The 19,442-nt window shown below is 41.9% G+C and overlaps 1 protein-coding gene across 1 annotated transcript in view; it reads right to left on the bottom strand.

The window, feature by feature from the left end:
• Positions 1-750: 750 nt before the first annotated feature.
• LAMC1 (laminin subunit gamma 1) overlaps positions 751-19,442 on the bottom strand; it is a 145,716-nt gene continuing 127,024 nt past the window's right edge. Inside the window, exons 21-29 of the mRNA XM_054980341.1 lie at positions 17,202-17,281; positions 15,511-15,648; positions 13,241-13,385; positions 11,736-11,885; positions 10,418-10,532; positions 8,002-8,201; positions 7,593-7,751; positions 7,025-7,124; positions 751-4,603 (exon numbers count right to left, since the gene is read on the bottom strand). Coding sequence (XP_054836316.1) covers positions 4,347-4,603; positions 7,025-7,124; positions 7,593-7,751; positions 8,002-8,201; positions 10,418-10,532; positions 11,736-11,885; positions 13,241-13,385; positions 15,511-15,648; positions 17,202-17,281 — 1,344 coding nt within the window. The 3' untranslated portion in view covers positions 751-4,346. The remainder of the gene's footprint in view (positions 4,604-7,024; positions 7,125-7,592; positions 7,752-8,001; positions 8,202-10,417; positions 10,533-11,735; positions 11,886-13,240; positions 13,386-15,510; positions 15,649-17,201; positions 17,282-19,442) is intronic.

Genomic DNA, 19,442 nt, shown 5'->3' with positions numbered 1-19,442 from the left:
TTTTTTCTAACTTTTGTCCACGGTGTTGGAATATTGTTCCTTCAGAAAATCATCTATTAATAAAACCCTGAAACGTAATCAAAAGCCACAAACTGAGTTTGGAGAATGTTACAGATTTTAAACCCAGTCTCCTCCATTTCTTCAAGTAAGGGATGGTTAAGGCATTTAGAAAGTTAAGTTCTGAAGGGGGTAAGATTTAGAACAGCAGATTTTTAAAATGAATTGTAGCTTTAGATGGAGTTCTCAAGACACTGTAGAGTAGCTATGCACAAGAGCTCCTTTATCTATGAGACCCCCACAAAAGCCACAATCACAGCTTCTGAGAGCCACCAGAGGCCCCCCCCCTCGAGTTTCCCTCTAGGTGCCTCTCACCTTAAGGATCAACCCAACAGATGAAAATAAATAGCTTGACTTCATAAGCCCCCACAGGGCAAAGAGGGTTCCCTGAAATTTTATCTCCTTAGCTCTCCCGTTCTTACCCCCACCACTCTAGCCACAACAGAAAATGTTAATAAAATATCTCTTGCCAGACTCTATTTATGGGAGATGCTCAGGGAAGACAAAGTAGGGCTCAAATCCACACATTCCTACCGTTCTGTGGTGACATCCACTCCTCTCTCAAAATTGCAGATATATTTACAAGATCAGTAAGACTGGGGACCTCTGGCCTTGAACAAGCAGTACATATGACTGAAGGGTGTCAGTTAACGATCTTCCCTCCCCCAGTAAATGCGCAACAAACTAGCAATATAAGGGGTTACAAATATTCAGACTTTATTATAAATAAGAAATACTGTTTTATACATAAAAACTGCTGTGTTGCATTTGTTGTTGCCGTTCACTGCCCCCCGACAGCAAGACCACAGATTTAAGGGGGGGAGGGAGTAAAGGCACATAGGGAGGTGCTCACAGTCAAGAATAAAAATAAAACGAGGGGAACTCTTCAAAGGGGTGTCTCCTGGCTGTGTATTTCTGCGAGCAGCGGTTGTGTCCTTTTCGCTATGTAAAAGAAATAACTTGGACCTCTAACAAATGTGATAATGGCTGTTAACACAGTATTTGTAATTAAGAGAATTCTTATAAAGATCTTTTATTTATTTAAAAAAAATTAAAATCTGTTAAACCAGTTTTGCAGGGAAAAAAGGGGAAATATTAAGAAAGGCAGGGAACCGTTAGGCCAAAAGCACGCAAAAGTGAACGAATCCCTCTTCTGTGACGGAGAGGTGATTATAGTTAGAATGCAGCCATCTGACTGGTTCAGCCAGATGAAAAATACTGAAGTGTCAGAGCGTGATATGCCACAACAAAAGGTCATTTCCAGTAAATGGCTTCAGGGTTGTATGTAGGCAAGTTGGTTTCATGTAAACTGTGGAGAAGTCATTTGGGTCAAAGGAGGGAAGAAAGATTAGGCCCATACCTCTCCCTGGCCTCTTTGCTACTGAGGTGGAAAAACCTGCATCTGGGCTGCATTACTTGAGACTGTGCAGGGGGGTTCCCAGGACTGAATGCTCTTCCCTGATCAAAGAAAATTAGCATGTCAAGAATCTTTGTGCCTGACATCTACTTTTCTATGGAGGGTATCTTTTTGTGCATGGAGGAGCATTTATCTCACTTTTTTTATTCCTCCCTTGTCTCCAGGGACCTCTGGGCATCGTATCTAATTCTCCACCCTTCCATTTTCTCCTCACAACAACCCTGTGAGGTAGGTTTGGCTGAGTGTGACTGGCCCAAGGTCACCCAGTCAATTACATAGCTAAGTGAGGATTTGAACCTAGGTTTCAGTACTAGTCCAACACTCTAACCACCACGCCACACTGGTTCAAACCTTGTCTGTCTAAAGCAGTACCGCTCAGTCACAGGTTTACCATTACAGTGAGAACTAGTCCAAGGATATAGTTGCCTGACAAGCCCAGTAAAAAGTCCACTACAATTTATAAAATTAAATCTGTTAAAACGTAATGACTTGGATCCACTAGAGAATTTCTGCAGATGGAAAGACTTTTGCCTGAAGAATGTGACTTTTAAGGCTTTGCCCTCCTGATGCCGTCCCAAATGTTGCTGTTGGGGGTTCCCAGTCCTCCAGGGAGGACATTTTAAGTTACAGTGGGAAAGATGGAGGTGAGAAAGCCACATTCCATGTCTTGAAATACTTTGGAAAGCAGAAACGCTTCAGTGGATCTAAGCCAACCAGAAACAGAAGGCATGTGCACGCAGTATTTTGCCCCTCAGGACTATGTTGCGAATGGGCCTCAGGCTTGTATGCATTTTCCACTGTTCCTCTCATCATAGGTGGAAAGGTAGCAAGCAAACTGGAGAAAATATTAATTTATCTGAATTCAGGATTCCTTTTTTCACAATTTCATTTCCACTGACAGTGAAGGAAAGACCACAAAAGCCTGAAGCCTTGCTCCTGATCACACCTCAGGTAGAATCCTGGAATGCAAAATACTGAGTGAAAAGACCCAATGGCTAGTTCTACACAAGTGAACGCCATCTGAATCTTTTGGGCAAGCCGTGCTGGCTTGCTACACAACTAGGCTGGTGTTAACACACACACAGTATTGTTAATTGGCAACATGAGTGTGCAAAGAAGTGGCTGAGCAGGGAAAATACCTGAACACCCACCCCACCCCCAAAAAGGGAGTAATAAGAAGGACAGGGTGCATGTATTGTGATGGTTAAGTATAGAGGAGAACAGTGCCACTCTAGAAACAAGACCAAGCCTATTTACATGGAGGAATTAAGAGGAGGGGAATAGACTTTTCCGCACACTATAATCATGATTAAAAAAAACACAAAAATACCCACATTCACACAAAAATATAAATTTGAAATAATTAATAGCACCAGTGTGTGTGTCAGATAATAAATTTCTTCCCCTCTACGCAAACGTACAAAGTTGCATAGTGTTTAAGGGCAGGTATACATGGATCTCAAAAGGCAGGGGGTGGAGTGGAAGCATCAGATCAAACTAATAAGGAAACTAGAGGCAGACAACTTCCTCTAGTTAAATGGGTGCGGAGAAAGAACGGAGCTGTCTTCTCCTTAAACTAAGAAGGTAAGCAAATGTGAAAAGCAGGGGAGGGATTCTCAAGGAAGGCAGAAATTCATGCTGATCAGCAAACAGCTCTGTTCGTAAATACTGCAATCTTTGAGGAATTACTTATCCCTAGAATTAAGCCTAGTGTCCTTCTCCCCCTCCCCAAAATGGGCTAACTGTATTTTGGAATTTCTCTTCCAGCATACAAAAAGATAAGCCTGCCATGGTGAAAGAAACGCCAGCCAACTTCCAGGGAAGAGAGGACTGGAAAGACATCTTGGCCTGTTTTCTACCATCAGATTATGCTGATTTCAAAGTTCCCAGGGAAGACTAAAAAATAGAAGTTCTCTCTGGGTGGTTGATTTCTTCCAAAAAAATGTTTTTTTAAAGTTTGATTCTGAGAGAGAATCTTAATATTAATCCAGTTGTCCCTGGAAGAGATTCCTAGTGACTGGCTGGTGAAAGGAATAATCCTGAACACAAACAGATCTTCCCATCTTGAGGAATTCAGCGTCTGCCTTTGTTCTCACAGGCCAAAGAACACAGGCCAAGACATAGCACCGTGGAGACCTAATACACCACTCCTTCCCCTTGACTAACCAAAAGTTGTTTCTGAGAAGCTGTGTCCTAGGAACGGGATATACATATTGCACGTTAGAAAGGTTCTTAAAAAAATTGGCAACTGGCTACCAAAAATGGTAATTTTATTGGCCAGTTATGGCTGGCTTTTTATTCTCTTTAATGTGTGGCTATTGTGAAGGCCACTGATGCTTCTTACAAAATGTGGCTATGCTGGCCATTAGTATTGAACACTTTGGTAGCCAAACCTTTTCCTTCATAGAAAAAAAAAAGAAAACAGAATTAGTGGAGATAGAAAAGGTGAGGGAGATACAGGACAGAAGAAAGGAATGAAGGGGGGGAAAGCTTGTTTGCACCCCCACCGTTTCCCATGACCACTTCTACAGTTCAGTACAACAGTCTAGAGTATTTCACATCATTGTGTAAATTAGAAGGAGAGTGTTTTCCAAGAAAGAGGGATCAAGTGGAGTGTGTCTGAGTAGGAAAATTATATATAGCTATGTCTCAAAACCCTTTTGATGATACCCAAAAGACAGATTCTTAATTTGCTTTTCATTCAGAAGTTTGCTTCCCACCCACCCCCTCTTTGGGAAACAACAACTGAGAGCTATATCAGGAGATGTGGTGGGGGTCCTGAAGAAGGTAATTTTAGGAATTAAGGCACGCCACGGCCAAAGATCTGCTCCACCAGTCACTGAGGGGATGCCCCCCTGCCCTTAGCACACCCTTAGGGTTTCTCAATGGATGGGGTGTTAAAGCAGCCTGTTGGCAATGTGTTCTTGATGTCCTCTAGATTGGAAATGTCTTTCAAGATGGTGTCAATGTCCCTGTTGTATTCGGCAATGGCGCTGGCCTGCTTCTCAGCAGCCTTTTCTAGATCAGACACTTTCCTGTCCAGATCGTTGTCCCTCATCTGTTTCTGGGCAGTATTTAAGGTACGTTCAATTTCCTCCAGTTTACTCAAGTCCACAGTCTCTAGATCCCCTGCAAAACAAGCAACACAGAGAATAAGAAAGACATTTAATATGCAGTTGTTTGTGACAGAATGGAATTCCATTCACAAACCACTACAGAATGGAAAGAGACTGGATTAATTACCGGATAAAAATGACATTCGTACTCTTGCCATTTCCCAGTATAACAAATTAGCTCTAACTAGGACATGAAACAACTCCTCTAAATTGTTTAATTCCAAATTTTTAATCTGAGATCCAAGTAGTTGTTGAAAATATAACTAAATCTGAACACTTCCACCCATTCTCAAAAGTTCGTACTCAATCCAAGATTTCCTAAAGTATACGCTTGTGAATTAATGTATCGTAAAGTTAAAAAATATTAGTACTGTGCGTATTTGACTATTACTCAACAATGATTTTGGCTATTTTAAAACAGGCTTTACATACAATATCTGTAGAGAAGTATCTTCTGACAGTGCAGTATGAACTATGTATGACTTGAGTAATTTTCCATTATCTACATTTTCCATGTAACCATTTGCTTGTTGACTTTTGTACGTAGCACATACTTAGGAGCATTCACAGCTTTCACAAATAAACCTATACAATTTCTCTCATGGGCCATTCTTACAAGCTGCTATACAGGCAAGACTGCAGCGTAACATTTCCATCTTTATCACAGAAGGCAACAGCTGTACAACAATAAGTTGATGGGATGAGAGAATGAGTCCTTCTTAGGGACTGGAAACTAATTAAAAAGGAAGCAGAGAGTAAGTGTAAATGGACAGTCCTCACAGTGGTGGAAAGCAAGCGATAGTATTGCAGTCTGTGCTATTCAGAGGTGACAAGCAAAGTGGACAAGTTTGCAGATGACATCAAACTATTCAGGATAGCAAAAAACAAAGTGGATTGTGAAGGATTTAAATGAGGATGTTTCCAAACTGGGTGCGAGGGCAACAGTGCAGCAAACAAGTATACTGTGCAAGGAGGGGCAGGGCGCTCTTTGCCTGTGCGGTCCCCTCCTGGTCTCTGTGTCTTGATCCCCCTAGAATATATGGAACATTGGGGAACCTGTAGGGGACAAGGGAGGAGGAGAGGGTGCAGCTCTAGGATATCCAAAGAACTGCTTTGATGTATGGAAGAGACCTGTGTTAACTCATTGTAATTCTTCACCTCCCCCCACCCCAAAACAGTAGGTTGTGTTATATTGCAAACTGCTGTTGAAATGCCCTCATAATCATATCTAAAGTCACATGATGGAGGAATGAACTTCTTGTTCTTTAGAAGAATATGCAGGATTGTGGGTTGATTGATTCATATTAACAATATTAAAAATTTCCTGGACTGGACCCACTTCAGCATGTTGGAAATGGTGGTAGAAAATATGACTACTCATTCAAGAAAAAAGCACAAAGCAAAAATCCTTGCACAGGGAAAAATAGTGTGACAGGGAAGAAGGTAGGTGAACATCTCTCTCACACGCATGCTAGTTTTCTTCATGCAGAGAATATACTTTTTTGTTATTGTTAGAGAATATTCAAGCATTCAACACCCCTAACCTATCTTCACGAAGAGCTTTACCTATGCAGTCTACTGACAATTTCGAAAATTCAGCTGAATGTTGACATGGACTGACAACTCCAGATTCAAGAATGTCCCAAAACATTTCTTACCTCTATTTGAGGCAAACATTGGTGAATACAGTTAATTACATTTAAAGTGATCAACATTCAACATGGATATATCGTAGGTTGTGAATATTCAGTTTTTTCTATGATTGTCAATTGTTCATGTGTGACTGTCAAAATTACAAAATGATAGTAAGTACAACGCTGTAAACAATTTGTGGTTATTTGAAATATATCGATTCATTTAATCAAAGTGGGAATCCAAATGACATATACATATATGTCCAAACGACATGCATTAACATAAGATTGAGGACTAGTTACAATGTGAAAAATATTCTTTGCTGTTTTAATAGCAAATGCAGGTTAGTGAAACTGGAGTCTGATGGTTATAATCTTATGTTAATATAGTTTTAAACAGTTGTGAAAACAATTAGTATGTGAAAACAGTTGGTGATAACAATATTTGGAAATATACATGGTTCTAAAACAGGCAATTATATATCATGTAATCTGGAATCACATTATGATGGTATGAATTTATGTATTTCAAATATCCGTAATTTGTTTGTGTGGCGCTTATTAGCATTTTGCAATTTTGGCTTCACTACACTGTTCTTTGGTGTTTATTACCACGGGTGACTGTCAGCATCCATTCACTGGAAGATATAAGCTGGTTCAAAGTTAATGGAGCACCAGATAGTCATCGGCAGAAAAAAAAGATTATCATCAGGCAATACACCCTAGCTATATGCCTACCCCATTCAGGCTGAGAGGGGTGGAACTCTACAACAGCAGCGACCCAAGAAGAGGACACGTACCTAATTTCCCAAGAAGGTCATTGATCATATTGAGCAAGCTGTTCACAGAGTTCTTGGCTTTCCTTGCATTGTCTTCTGCTTCCTGAGCAGCTTGCGAAGCCTGTGGTATCAAAGGGCAAAATGCAAAGAAATGCATGAGTCCAGTTAGAACACACGTGGCCCAAAGATTTGCAAAAGTATGCCCAGGCCACCCACGCTGAAAGGTATAGGCAATCTGAAAATTTCATTAACAATTCAATCTGTGGTGTTCAATTTGCAATAGATGCTAGACCCTGAAGGCATTATAACACGATGCATGCCTGTGTGTAAAAGCCATCCTGGGCCATTTTGGCTGGATAATGAAAGGTTTGAGGGTGGAAGAGAAACAAAAATGGTTCTTAACTGGTGAGGGACTGCTATGATGAAATCCAGCCCTGTACTGCTATTTTTCTTTTTTGAAAAGCGATAAACGTACTCGTAAGAGCAGGTCTTTTACATATATACACAAAATATGCAATGTAACCTATACTGGAGGAAGCCCTGAAATGTCAATAAAAATAAACCTTAAAAAAAAAAGTAACACACTCACCATTCCTGCCATCATCATATCTTGGTCTGCACTTTCCTGTTTCTTCCTCAGCTCTGTCTCTGCTTCATGCAGCTGCTGTAACATGTCATCCATTTCTTTGTCCAGCTCGGTGACAGTTGAGAAGGTCTTGTCAGCATCTGCCTTCGCTGTTGCGGCATTCTGGGGATTGGCAGAAAAAAACCTAGCAAGTGAATAAACTGGGCACAATGATCAGAAACTCTCCTACACCAGACCGCTGGAATTGCTTACTCAAACTGGTAGCAGTTCTCCACGCAGAGGTCTTACCCTTAACTTGACCATCTAAGATCCTCTACTTGGAAATGCTAGAGACAGAACCTGGGACCATCTACACACAAAACATGTGCTCTACCATTATCTCTCCCCCGCCCCAGTACTTTTCTTGACTCACTTTCTGTACAGAATTGGCAATTTTCTCAGCATCATCTGCTCTGTTCTTTGCTTCCCTGGCATCAGCAGCAGCGTTGCCCAGTGCCAGCTCAGCTTGCCGTGTCTTATTGTTGGCCTCTGCGATGGTCTGGGTAATGGCAGGAATCTTTTTCAAGGCATCCTCAGCCGCTGTCTTGTTATCGTTGACACGCTTGTCAAAGTCTGGAAGAGCAAGAGAGCCACACTGGATCAGACCATAAGCTCATCTAGTCCAGTGCCATTTTCAACAGTGTGGCCAAACAGATGCATTGCATTTCAAGTGGAGGCGCTCACAGACTGAATTTCCTCCACACAGAAACATTATGTTAGGAAGGCTAGTCTAGAATGTCCTGACTTGCTTTCCAAAGCACTGGGAAACCATGTGAGTGTCCCATCCCTCTGACCATTTGAAATGGTACAGCCCAGACCACAGGATTCTCTCAGTGACATCTAGGGTTAAGTTTTATTAATTCAGGGACAAGTAACTTAGCTTAGAGGCCATCTCCAGGTAGAGGGGGAGGTTTGCCCTCCTTCAATATCTAACTGCTGAGCCTCTGGTTACCCTCTTCTGTACTTTTTCCAGCTCCGCAAAGTCGTTTTTTGAGATATGGTGACCAGAATTGCACACTGCTATCTCCAGAATGGGAAATATCTTGCAGGGTTCCACAGGGCGCAATCCTATCTCCAATGTTATCCAACCTCTATGTAAAGCCTTTAGGAGAACCCATTCGCAGCTATGGAGTGGGATGTCATCAATATGCAGATGACACCCAACTCTATATCTCACTACCCAAGTCCCCACAGGTTGCAGTAGAAATCTTCGATCACTGACAGCTGTGATCAAATGGATGAAAATGAACAAATTGAAACTGAACCCAGACAAGACAGATGTGATGCTTGTTGGGAAGGCAGAAATCCTAAAGGACATTGTACTCCCCACTTTCGACAGAGTTTGTCTGACCCCTGCAGATCAGTTAAAAGCCTACGGGTCATATTGGATCCAGCGCTATTGCTAGAAAAGCAAGTTAAGGTGGCTGCTAAAAATGCTTTCTACAACCTCACTCTTGCCTGGAAGATGGATTCCTACCTTGACAGTGCTGATTTGACTACTTGGATCATGCTATGGTAGCATCAAGACTTGACTATTGTAATGCACTGTACATAGGTCTCCCGTCTAAGTTAACTAGGAGACTCCAGTTGGTGCAAAACGCTGTGGCTCGGCTGTTATCAGGAGTGAACAGGAGCATGAATATCACTCCCATCCTGCAGTCACTCCATTGGCTACCTATCAGTTACCATGCTCAGTTCAAGGTCCATCTGCCCCCCCCCCCCGCCATGCCTTAGGAGTTAGAGTTTCACCAACTCACACCTCCACCTTTTTCTTACCTTGTGTATGGTGGGCAGGGAAAGGGGGAAGGGTGCCCCATCTGGAATGCTGATATTCATGTTTGCACTGAGACGTTATTTTATTGATTTTATCTATTGTACCTTATTTATGATTGTAACCCACCCTGAGCCTGCTTGTGGGGAGGAGGGCTAAAAATCTAATCAATCCATCAATCAAGGTATTGGCTAACACATACAGAACTCTTAATGGCCTTGGTCCAGCATACTTATAGGACCACCTCTCTCCCTATGTTCCTACATGGCAGCTTCGCTCATCTGTACAGGGTCTCCTGCAAGTGCCAACTTGCACAGGGGTGAAATATCAGCTGTCCATTATCTGTGCCTTCTCTGTGGTAGCCCCTGTCCTACAGAACGGCCTGCCTGAGATCAGGAGAGCCCCCACTCTCCTGGCTTTCTGCAAACAATGCAAAACTGGATTATTCAAAATGGCTTTTTACTCAGATAAGTATTATAGGGAGGTGGTGTCAAAGGGATGCTTCACTAACAAGTTAGGACTACAAACTTCACCGCTATGTTGCCTTATGTACTACCTGTTGCTTTAAGTATGTGCTTCTATGTACTACCCATTGCTTTAAATATGACCCTATTGGGTAGTTCTATGTAGTCTAATTCAGTCCTAGAATTGCTTATGCCCTGTTTCAGCATTTCTTCAACTCTGTATTGGATTTTTTGCTAATGCTATGTTTTTGTAAACTTGCATTTATTTACCCTATAGAATTGTTTATTGAAATGTCCTTGATACTGACTGCCGTAATCTCACACTATGTAATCCACCTTGAGTCTCAGTGAGAAAGATGAACTATAAATGACTTAAATAAAAATAATAAATAAAATGAGGCTGCGCCGTTGATTTATACAAGAGTACTATAATATTACAAGAGTAGTATAATATTGACTATTTTGTTTTCAATTCATTCCTAATACTCCCCAGCAAGGAAACAGGGTAGTATATCAAGCTACAGATGACTCAACAAGAAGTCACACCCACCTACCTTTCAAATTGCCAAGAATGTCTTTGGCCTCCTGGAGTGTGCTGTTCCCCTTCCTGGCTGCTTCTTCGGCCAGCGCTTTGGCAGCATCTGCTCGAGCTAGCAGCTGATCAGCGGTCTATGCAAACACACCAGTACGTCAGCATACGCTCCCTTCCTTTTCACAAATGCCTAGCCATCTAGCCACACTTCAGCGATCAAATATGCAAGGCTTATTCCAATTTACAACCTCTGCAAAGGCATGCAAGCAGCTTCTAAAAGCAAAATAAAGCATGACTTCATCTATTTCGGTGATATTTACAAAAGCCCCCAAAGGCAGGTTTTATGATGCTTCTGAAAGGGTCTCAAAGCTTGGGACATCAGCCAATCTAATTAAAGATGCCTTAAATTGGATCAGACCATTGGTTTATCAAAGTCAGTACTCTGTAGTCTGACTGGCAGTAGTGGCTTTCCAGGATTTCACATCAAGGTCTCTTACATTATCTACTATCCAATCCCTTTATTTAGACATCCCTAATATACAGAAAAAATTTAATGGTAACGCTACTATTGGTAGCTAAAAAAGTAACCGCCTCTCATTGGAAGGCCCCCCAGTTACCAGAGATAAAGGAGTGGTACATGTGCCTGTGGGATTATATAACCTTCAACAAAATAGCAGATGTTAGGAGAGTATCCTATGTCAGAGTCAAATTTCCTGAATAAGTGGTACCCGGTATCGGAAAAACTTTTAAAGAACGAGGTTTCGCTATATTCCTTTCGCAATCATCATTATTTTAACTATATTTTGTTAACTTAATTAAGATTGGTATAACGCAATGTATATTTTTATGCAACTTGATTGTGGAATTTTGTCACCTTCTGTAGTGAGTTTTTCACAATACAATTTTTCCAATAAAGAAATTAAAAAAAAAATACCACCCAATCCCCTTAACTGGAAACTGAGCCTGGTATTTTCTGCATGCAAAGCAGGTACTCTGTCGCTGAGCGACAAGCCCTTCCATCTCCATTTTGTTGTTTCTCCTTTTAATCCTTCAGCCCTGTCCTTCCCTTTCACATCTTTATCTTCTGGTCATTTATCCTGGGTTACAGCCCAACCCAGTTCTCCCCCCTGCGATGAAGCTCACTTGGCCCTCCAAATCAGGCACAGCAAATATCCCCCCCATCATGAATTCATTATCTTCAACAACACTGTTGAAGAGTTCTGAACATCTGGCCTCCATGCCTCTGCAAAGTTAACAGGCTGTCAGAAATGCAAGACTGCTCAAACTGCATAACCTCGGCAATGGTATATTTTATGGCTTCCATCACTGATACAACTGACCTGCTGTTCAGTCTTTCCTTTCTCCAAAAGGTTTTTCACTTCCTGCTCTTTCCCTTTCATGTCTTCGATAAGGTCCTCATAATTCTTCAGCTTCCTGTTAATTAGCTGATCTAGTTCTTTGGCTTCCTCCTTAATCTTCTTTGCTTCTTTCTGTACATGGATTTTTTTTTAAAAAAAGGAAGAAAAACAAACATTTGGAAGATTACACTGGGATAGCACAGCTACGTTTTCAAGAAAGAGAAATCAGAAACCTAACATATTATTAGACAAACTAAATCCCTCCACCTTTTAGAGCAACGGTCTTCAAACCTAGGGGAGCACCACCTGCTGGGCTGAAAGCCTCTACAGAGTCATCTTTTTGTTGTTAGTGTGCATATGCATGGAACAACATCCTGGCTCTCTCTGCATGCAAGCTGAGAGGACAAGGAGGATAGAGAGATGAAGAGGATGGACTGTCTTTTGAGCAAATGCAGGGCTCGTTCTTTTCCTATCATATGACTCTAGTGTCAGGTAACTGTTTTGTCATGTTATTTCCTGTGATATGCTCGCAGCTCAGTGGGTCACATGCCTCCTGGGGATAAAAGGTGGGTCCCAGGGGATCAGAAAAGGCTGAAGACCCCTGCTTTGGAAGATCACAGCCTACTGTGCTATGTGCAGCACATCCTGAAAATCCTTATATGATGGGTAGAATCCTCTCCCCTCCTGCCATGTGCTTTGGACATAACTCAGGGAATGCACATTACTTTGCTTAACCTCCACTGCGCCCCTACTGAATTTCGCTATTTAAGCCTCTTCCTTCTCCCTAGCTTATGCATTACACTGGATGTTGCAGTAGAGTCTCTGTTAGACTTAGGATGCTGACACAAGCACGCACAGCAGTATCCAGAGGTGCTCATAACTATTGGGACTACTTTTCCCATGGTTCTCTGCATCTCTGGACACCAGACAAGGATACAAGAAGATGACCATTGAAAGAGAGAGTAAACTCCCCAGCAAGGAACTTGGATTCAGGGCTTGTCATTAATCATAGCCTTTTCACATTTTCAAATGTTCTTGGGTAGACTTTTAAATATTTTAGACACAGGGATGTGTTTACAAGAAAGCAAAAGGCTTCCCTTCCTGTTAATGCTGTTTACTCGGGTTTGTTAAAATGGCTGCCTTAGGAAGCTTTCAACCAATTATGCCAAAGGTAAAGCTGAAAGCTTCAATCTCTGTTTTTAGTGTTATCTACAAAATGTTACTACCATTTTATAGCCTTGGATCTTGCCTAAAAATGTCACATAAAGAAGGAGGAGGTGATTTTCACCAATTCTCCACTTCTGAGGCAGACCTTTGACTCCCCTTGTGCTATTCCTGGGGTCACCCTATACCCCAGGAGTAGCATTTTGAGGGGTCTTTGAGGGACTTCTGCCTGTGGAGACTTCAGGCAGGATCCAAGCCACTATCATTTTAAGGCCTCCACTGCCACAATGCCTGAATATGCAAGACATCCTAACACAACACACCTCTAAGCCTTCTGTATCCACAACGGGTAGACTGGAGAGATTAGCATAGATCTGCAGAGCTTTGTTTCCAGCTTCCTCTGCTTCAGCATGGACCTTGTTAGCTTGCTTTTCCAGGTCTCGGGAAATGTCTTTTGCTTGATTATACCTAAAAAAAAAAAAAAAAAGATAATCCCATTAATCTGGCTCACTGGTCTTACCATGGGTGAGAAAGGTCTCGAGTTTTAAATCTTGATAACACTATGTACTTTATATTTTTCAACACCCAGTTAAAATGTTTTGTATTCTGTGCTTTTTAGCATTCTAATATCACTTTTTTAAATCTTGCAGCCTTGTTTGCAGTTGTGAGGCTACTGTGATTCAATGCTGAAGACAGTATCTGTCACATTCACACACTCCATTTTTAAATGTACATTTTTTAAAAAAAAAGTCTTTAGTTGTCCCAAGTCTACTGGCTGAAAGGGACTTTTGCTTCTGGCTCCTGTATTTCAAATGTTTCTGAACCAGCTTGGTGTAATGCTTGAAGTGTTGGACTGGCACCTGGGAGCGCCTGGTTCAAAACCTCTACTCTGCCACAAAGCTTGCTTGCTTACCTTGGGCCAGTCACATTCTCAGCTCAGCCTAGAGAAAACAGAGTAAGGAAGACCAATGTACGCTGTCCTGAGAAAATAGAGTAAGGAAGACCAATGTACGCTGTCCTGAGAAAATAGAGTAGGGAAGACCAATGTACGCTGTCCTGAGAAAATAGAGTAGGGAAGACCAATGTACGCTGTCCTGAGAAAATAGAGTAAGGAAGACCAATGTACGCTGTCCTGAGAAAATAGAGTAAGGAAGACCAATGTACGCTGTCCTGAGAAAATAGAGTAGGGAAGACCAATGTACGTTGTCCTGAGAAAATAGAGTAGGGAAGACCAATGTACGCTGTCCTGAGAAAATAGAGTAGGGAAGACCAATGTACGCTGTCCTGAGCTCCATGGAAGAAGGGCAGGATAAAAATGAACTAAAATGAATGTAAGTATATTCTGCAGCAGTGTAATGTAGTGCCTGGAAGGCAGAGCTCTGAATCAGGAATCCCCTGGTTAAAGCCTTACCACTGCCATGTATTTTCCAAGTGCCCATGGGCAAACCATTTTCTCCCTCAGCATGCTCTCTCCCACTCCAATATGAGAATAATAATACTGACCTAGCTTGAAGATCTCTAAGAATGTATGTAGAATTCCTTGAACACTGTCAGAATGCTAAGTACATGTAAATGGTTATTGAATACACAGTAGTAGTATGCTTTTGAGTTTCTGAATTGCTCTATTTACTTCTGGGTCCAATTAAAAAGATGCTAGCCCTCTGAAGTCCTAAATTGTTTAGTTCATGCATGAAGTAGCATCTTCTCCTGCTACTTCACATCTGTTAGGGAGATCCTGCTGAGATTGGTACCAGAGTGAGATCAGTAAAGTGCACACACTATAGAACAGTCATGAAACAGATTCACCCTGCACCTTTCCGCCTTTTTATGTTTTTGTTAGCTGGTTCTTTGATTTAGGAAGGTTATTCATAAATGCTAAGGGTAAAGGGTAAAGATCTGGCTTCCATTTTGGTACTGCTAGTTATCATCCCCTTTAAAACTACCATTTATTGCAAAAGGATATGTTGTTTGTTGGTTTTAGTGCTTTCAGGCAGAGAGAGCAATCAAGTTTCACATGGGTAGCCATGTTAGTCTGAAGTAGAAGAGCAAAATTTGGATCCAATAGCACCTTAAAGACCAACTCGATTTCCAGCATATGAACTAGGGGAGCTTTGACTCTTGAAAGCTGATACCTGGAAAACTAGTTGGTCTTTCAGGTGCTATTGGATCCAAATTCTGCTCTAAGAAAAATGAGTATTTCTGCTGTAGATATTTTGTTTATTAATTGCCAGGCCAAATAATTAATGAACGCTTTTAACTGATGATTATCTCCTCTTGTCCTATTCTTTCCCTGTTTCACTATCATTTTATTGGCTGCTAGTCTAACATGCTACTGATGACTATTTTAGTTTACTGAATTTTAATTTATTTTAATTCTTTACACACATACACAAACTTAAAATGAAACAAATAATAAAGTGTAATTCTGTCAGCTGCCTCAAGGATACTCTGGAGGTTACGAGATAGAAATCTTTAAAATAAATATTGTGAACTATACTGGGCAACATAATTGAAGTTTATAATTTTTTAAAATGTAAGATTACAGACTTCACTTAAAACATCATCATCTGTATACTTCCCACGCCAGACTTACTTTCTGTTAAGGTCACTGATGTCATTCGCTGTTTGATTCTCTCCTGCCAGTGTATCCAAGAGCAATTTATATGCCTGTGTCGATGTATCATTTGCTTCTTTGGCTATGCGCACAATGTCATCCGCTTCTTGTTTGTGTCTGGCATAATAAGAGGAAAAGTAAAGCTATTAGGAAAACAGTTTACTTCCAAGCATCCTTACTGGAGGTCTAAACAAAAGGCATTGTTCCTGAACATGCATCTTACCTTAGGCTGGAGAACATTTCTCAGCCTAAGTGACTCCTGTTGAAGGAAGAACGTTTTATGTTGGAGGAGAAGACTCTTTAAGTTGGAGGAAGGCTTCCAACTTTACTCAGTGCGGTAGTAGGAACCAAGCCAGTAAGACGTTCTCTGGTTTACAGAACATTGCATGGACTGTGTCCAAGCATACAGCCAAGACAGCCCAACTGAAAACCAGTCTGTAGAACCCTTTCTGGCAAGCACACTAACAAACTAAGCACAAGGTAGGCAATCCTCTGTAGTTAATAATTTTGTCTTATTGAGCTAGGGAGCTGGGGAGCATACAAGCCACCCAACAGAAGCAAGCAAGAGCACTATGCCACAATAAGGTCCCCTGGGGCTTCTGTTTCTCTCCAAGAGTGCCATATGCTCCAGCTGCCAGCAACAAAAGTTGGCCATCAGTGATTTAAATGTCAAATTTGGTACGTGGCTGCGCTCTGCCTGATGGGAAGTATTAGGATAAGGATTCCCACTCAAGGTCTCACAGAAAGTCTCCTTCCTGTTAATTAAGAAGACTGCTCAAACAGAATTAGTGGAACAGACTATCAAACTGTAGAAAGGGTGGAGGAAGGAAAAAAAGAGAACCATGTTTAGAACTAGACGATACAACCAAATGTTATCAGATGACTAGACACATGGATGACCTACTTGGAGAGCAAATGTTACTGGAGTGGACTGGAGCAAAGGGATTAGAACAAAGCCACCCTGCAGAATGAAGGTGCATCTCTTTGCAATTGCTTCTTACAAGGCATTTTATATTTGGGAAGAAATATGCCAGAGTATATTCATACCAGATGTAATTCATTGAGCTTTTGACTGCATTTTCCCTTTAAAATAAAATGCAAGGGGGGATTTAAATCTGCCAATGCATGCTATGGATTTTAAAAAGAGAAAAGCTGCTCTTGCATAGCCCCTCTCCCATAACCTACACAGCCCGTTCATGTACACTGTGCATTTTGTACTTTGGTGAAGAAAAATGTCTCAGGAGTGGCCCCCTGTTACTTGAATACAATCAGAATGCAATGCAGTAAGAACAGGAGCATGTGTTGCAATCACTCCACTATGGTGTCACTCTTCCCACTGCTGAACATGCTTCTTTAGGGCAGAAGGAGAGCTGGCAGGAGTGAGCAAAGGCGAAGATTTTGGAGAGGGTAAGCACATAGAGTGCCGCACACGAGAGGGGAGGGGAAATAATAAACACAAAGATTCTATGGAACAGGCTGAGCAATTAAAATGAGGGGGGTATTCTTGGAGATATGAGTGTGGGGGGAGGAAGAAAGCAAAATTATGTGAAGGGGGGAGAAAAGATGAAACTCTGCATCACTAGACAGTGCCTCAACACAGATACAGCTGGGATTAAAGCAGAGTATCTCCCCACCATGCACTCTGTGCATAAGAATGCTATGAGCCTCACCGTTGAGCTAGTTGACGGGCCTCTTCTACCAGGGTAGTCATATTGTTGGGGTCGCCGATCACGTCTGGTGAAGGAATAGTCTGTAAAAGGAACCAAATGCACTTTGAAGAGCTGTAACATCTTCAACTCAACAGGGAAAATGAAACGTGCAAGCAACAGGGATTTGGAACACTTAAAGTATACTGGCTTCTAAGAAAGATTTCAGAAGACAATTGAATTAGAAGGGTGCTTATTCTTCCCCCTTAAAAGTATGCATGGGGAAACCATGATTTCTCTCTGGGGAATAGATCTGACTGTCGATTTTTTTGGGCTAGAGCTCTAAAATATTCCCAAGCTGCTTCTGCACAGGTGTAGAAGCCCTAAGTGGGACTGTATACACAGACTATGAAGAATTTAAAATATAAGCAACTGTTGTTCATACATTTAAAGTTTATTCTTGCACTAGATCTAGCCATAAGTGAATGCTGAGTGGCCACGGGGCTGGGGTGGGGGGAGAACCTGTTTGACTTTCTATCTGGAAGGTGTTCAGAGTCTTTATTGCTTTTGACTGAAAATAATTACAAGTTTCAAAATAAAAGCACAGCCAGGAATATTAACTTCAAGGCACAAAAATCAGATATATTAAAAATAATGAAACCTAGGTTCATCAAACTTAAAAATATAATTTACATCAGAAAAAATTACTGTAAGTTTTTCTTCAAAAAACTCATGGTAATTTACCATGAATCGAAATATGAAGCAAATTTTGTCACGAAAGGGGCCATTTCATGTGTTGCGAAACAGCGTTTTGTGGGGCCGTCGTTATCACGAAATTCACGACTTTTTGGCCTGTTTTGTTAGCTTCATGAACGATTCATAATTTCAGACAGGCTGGCGCCGATCCATGGGCCCAGGCCTTTTGTTGCCATTGGAAACCCCAATCATAGTCCACTTACCCTTGATTGACAGCTCTCCTAGCCATCTGGAGAGCTTCCATTCTGCCCTATACAGCCAGGAGCTGGGGTGTGTGTGTGTCAGTCCCCTAGGCAACCAAGGAGGTGGGCCTTCTGTACCCATGGAGACACCAATCTCACTCCTCCAAACCCTGTTAGGCAGGACCGTCAGCCACCCACAGACCTCCTGTTCTGCTCTATGTCAGCGTTCTTTATAAAAGGCACCTCTCTCTGCCTCGTGTTTCAGTCCCAGTAGACAGAGGGAGAGGGAGGAAGACCTGTTGCTGGGATTCGAGTGGGAAAGTGTGTGGAAGGATTTGGGATTGTGCTTTTGGCTTCTGCTGCTTTCAAGAGACTGAAAGAAGCCTCTTATTTCCAGCTCTTGGCCTTGCTGTGGGAAGGTCTTCGGGTGAGGGTGCTTTTTTTCCTCCACCCCACCCCTCACTCCATCTTCCCAGTCCAGCTCCACTACGGCCAGTCCTTCGTCTTTCTCTGATCCCGCAACTCCCAGTCCCTGTTTCAGTCATGCACTCTGGCAGCACTTCCCTTCCCACCCTTCCCGTTGATCTTCCTGATCAACGTATTGCAAACTGGGAGGATGGGTGGAGGAGAGCTTGCTGAAGTCTCCCTGCGAGTTTGGCATCTCCGGGTATGAAAGGGGCCATTGAAATGCAGCAATAGGATTTACCAGACGGAGCACTTGCAAGGGTGGGCACTGAGGGGGGGTGATCTTGACCTTCAACTCAGACTCCGCTCACAAAGCAGATCACAAGAAATCTTGCCATTGATCAATAAGGCATAGTTGCTTCATACTAAACAATTATTTCAAACAGTGAGCCTCAATTGAAGGGGGGGGGGATCGACACTGCCTTTCAATGTTGTCCTGTATCTTTTTAAAAAGGGGGGTTTCAAGTTCAAGACTGTTCTTTCTATATATTCAAATTATGCTGCTATGCTGTGCCTTTACTGAAGAAAAAGATCAGAGGAAGAAAAGATACCTGCAACCCAAGCCTCTGGGTGGGTATTCTGAAGAAAGCGCTGCTGAATAGGGAATCACTTCAAGTTCAGAACAGACAGGACTGCAACCTTAGGCAGAAGCTATTCTACTGCAAACCAGATTATTTTTGGCATCGTGTATATTCTGAACTGCTTAAAAATGAGGCACCAAGGAAATCCAAAATCTGTGCCCAGAAAAGTCAAATCTTGCAAACTAAGTGATTTTCCCGATTGCTCGTTTTATATCATTTATTCTGAATTGTGTACCATTGCATCATTTATTTTGGTTCTACTAGGTATGGACAGCAGCAAA

Source organism: Eublepharis macularius, chromosome 5 (genome assembly GCF_028583425.1).
Source record: "Eublepharis macularius isolate TG4126 chromosome 5, MPM_Emac_v1.0, whole genome shotgun sequence".
Taxonomy (NCBI): Eukaryota; Metazoa; Chordata; class Lepidosauria; order Squamata; family Eublepharidae; genus Eublepharis; species Eublepharis macularius.
This window is presented reverse-complemented; position numbering and strand designations above follow the sequence as displayed.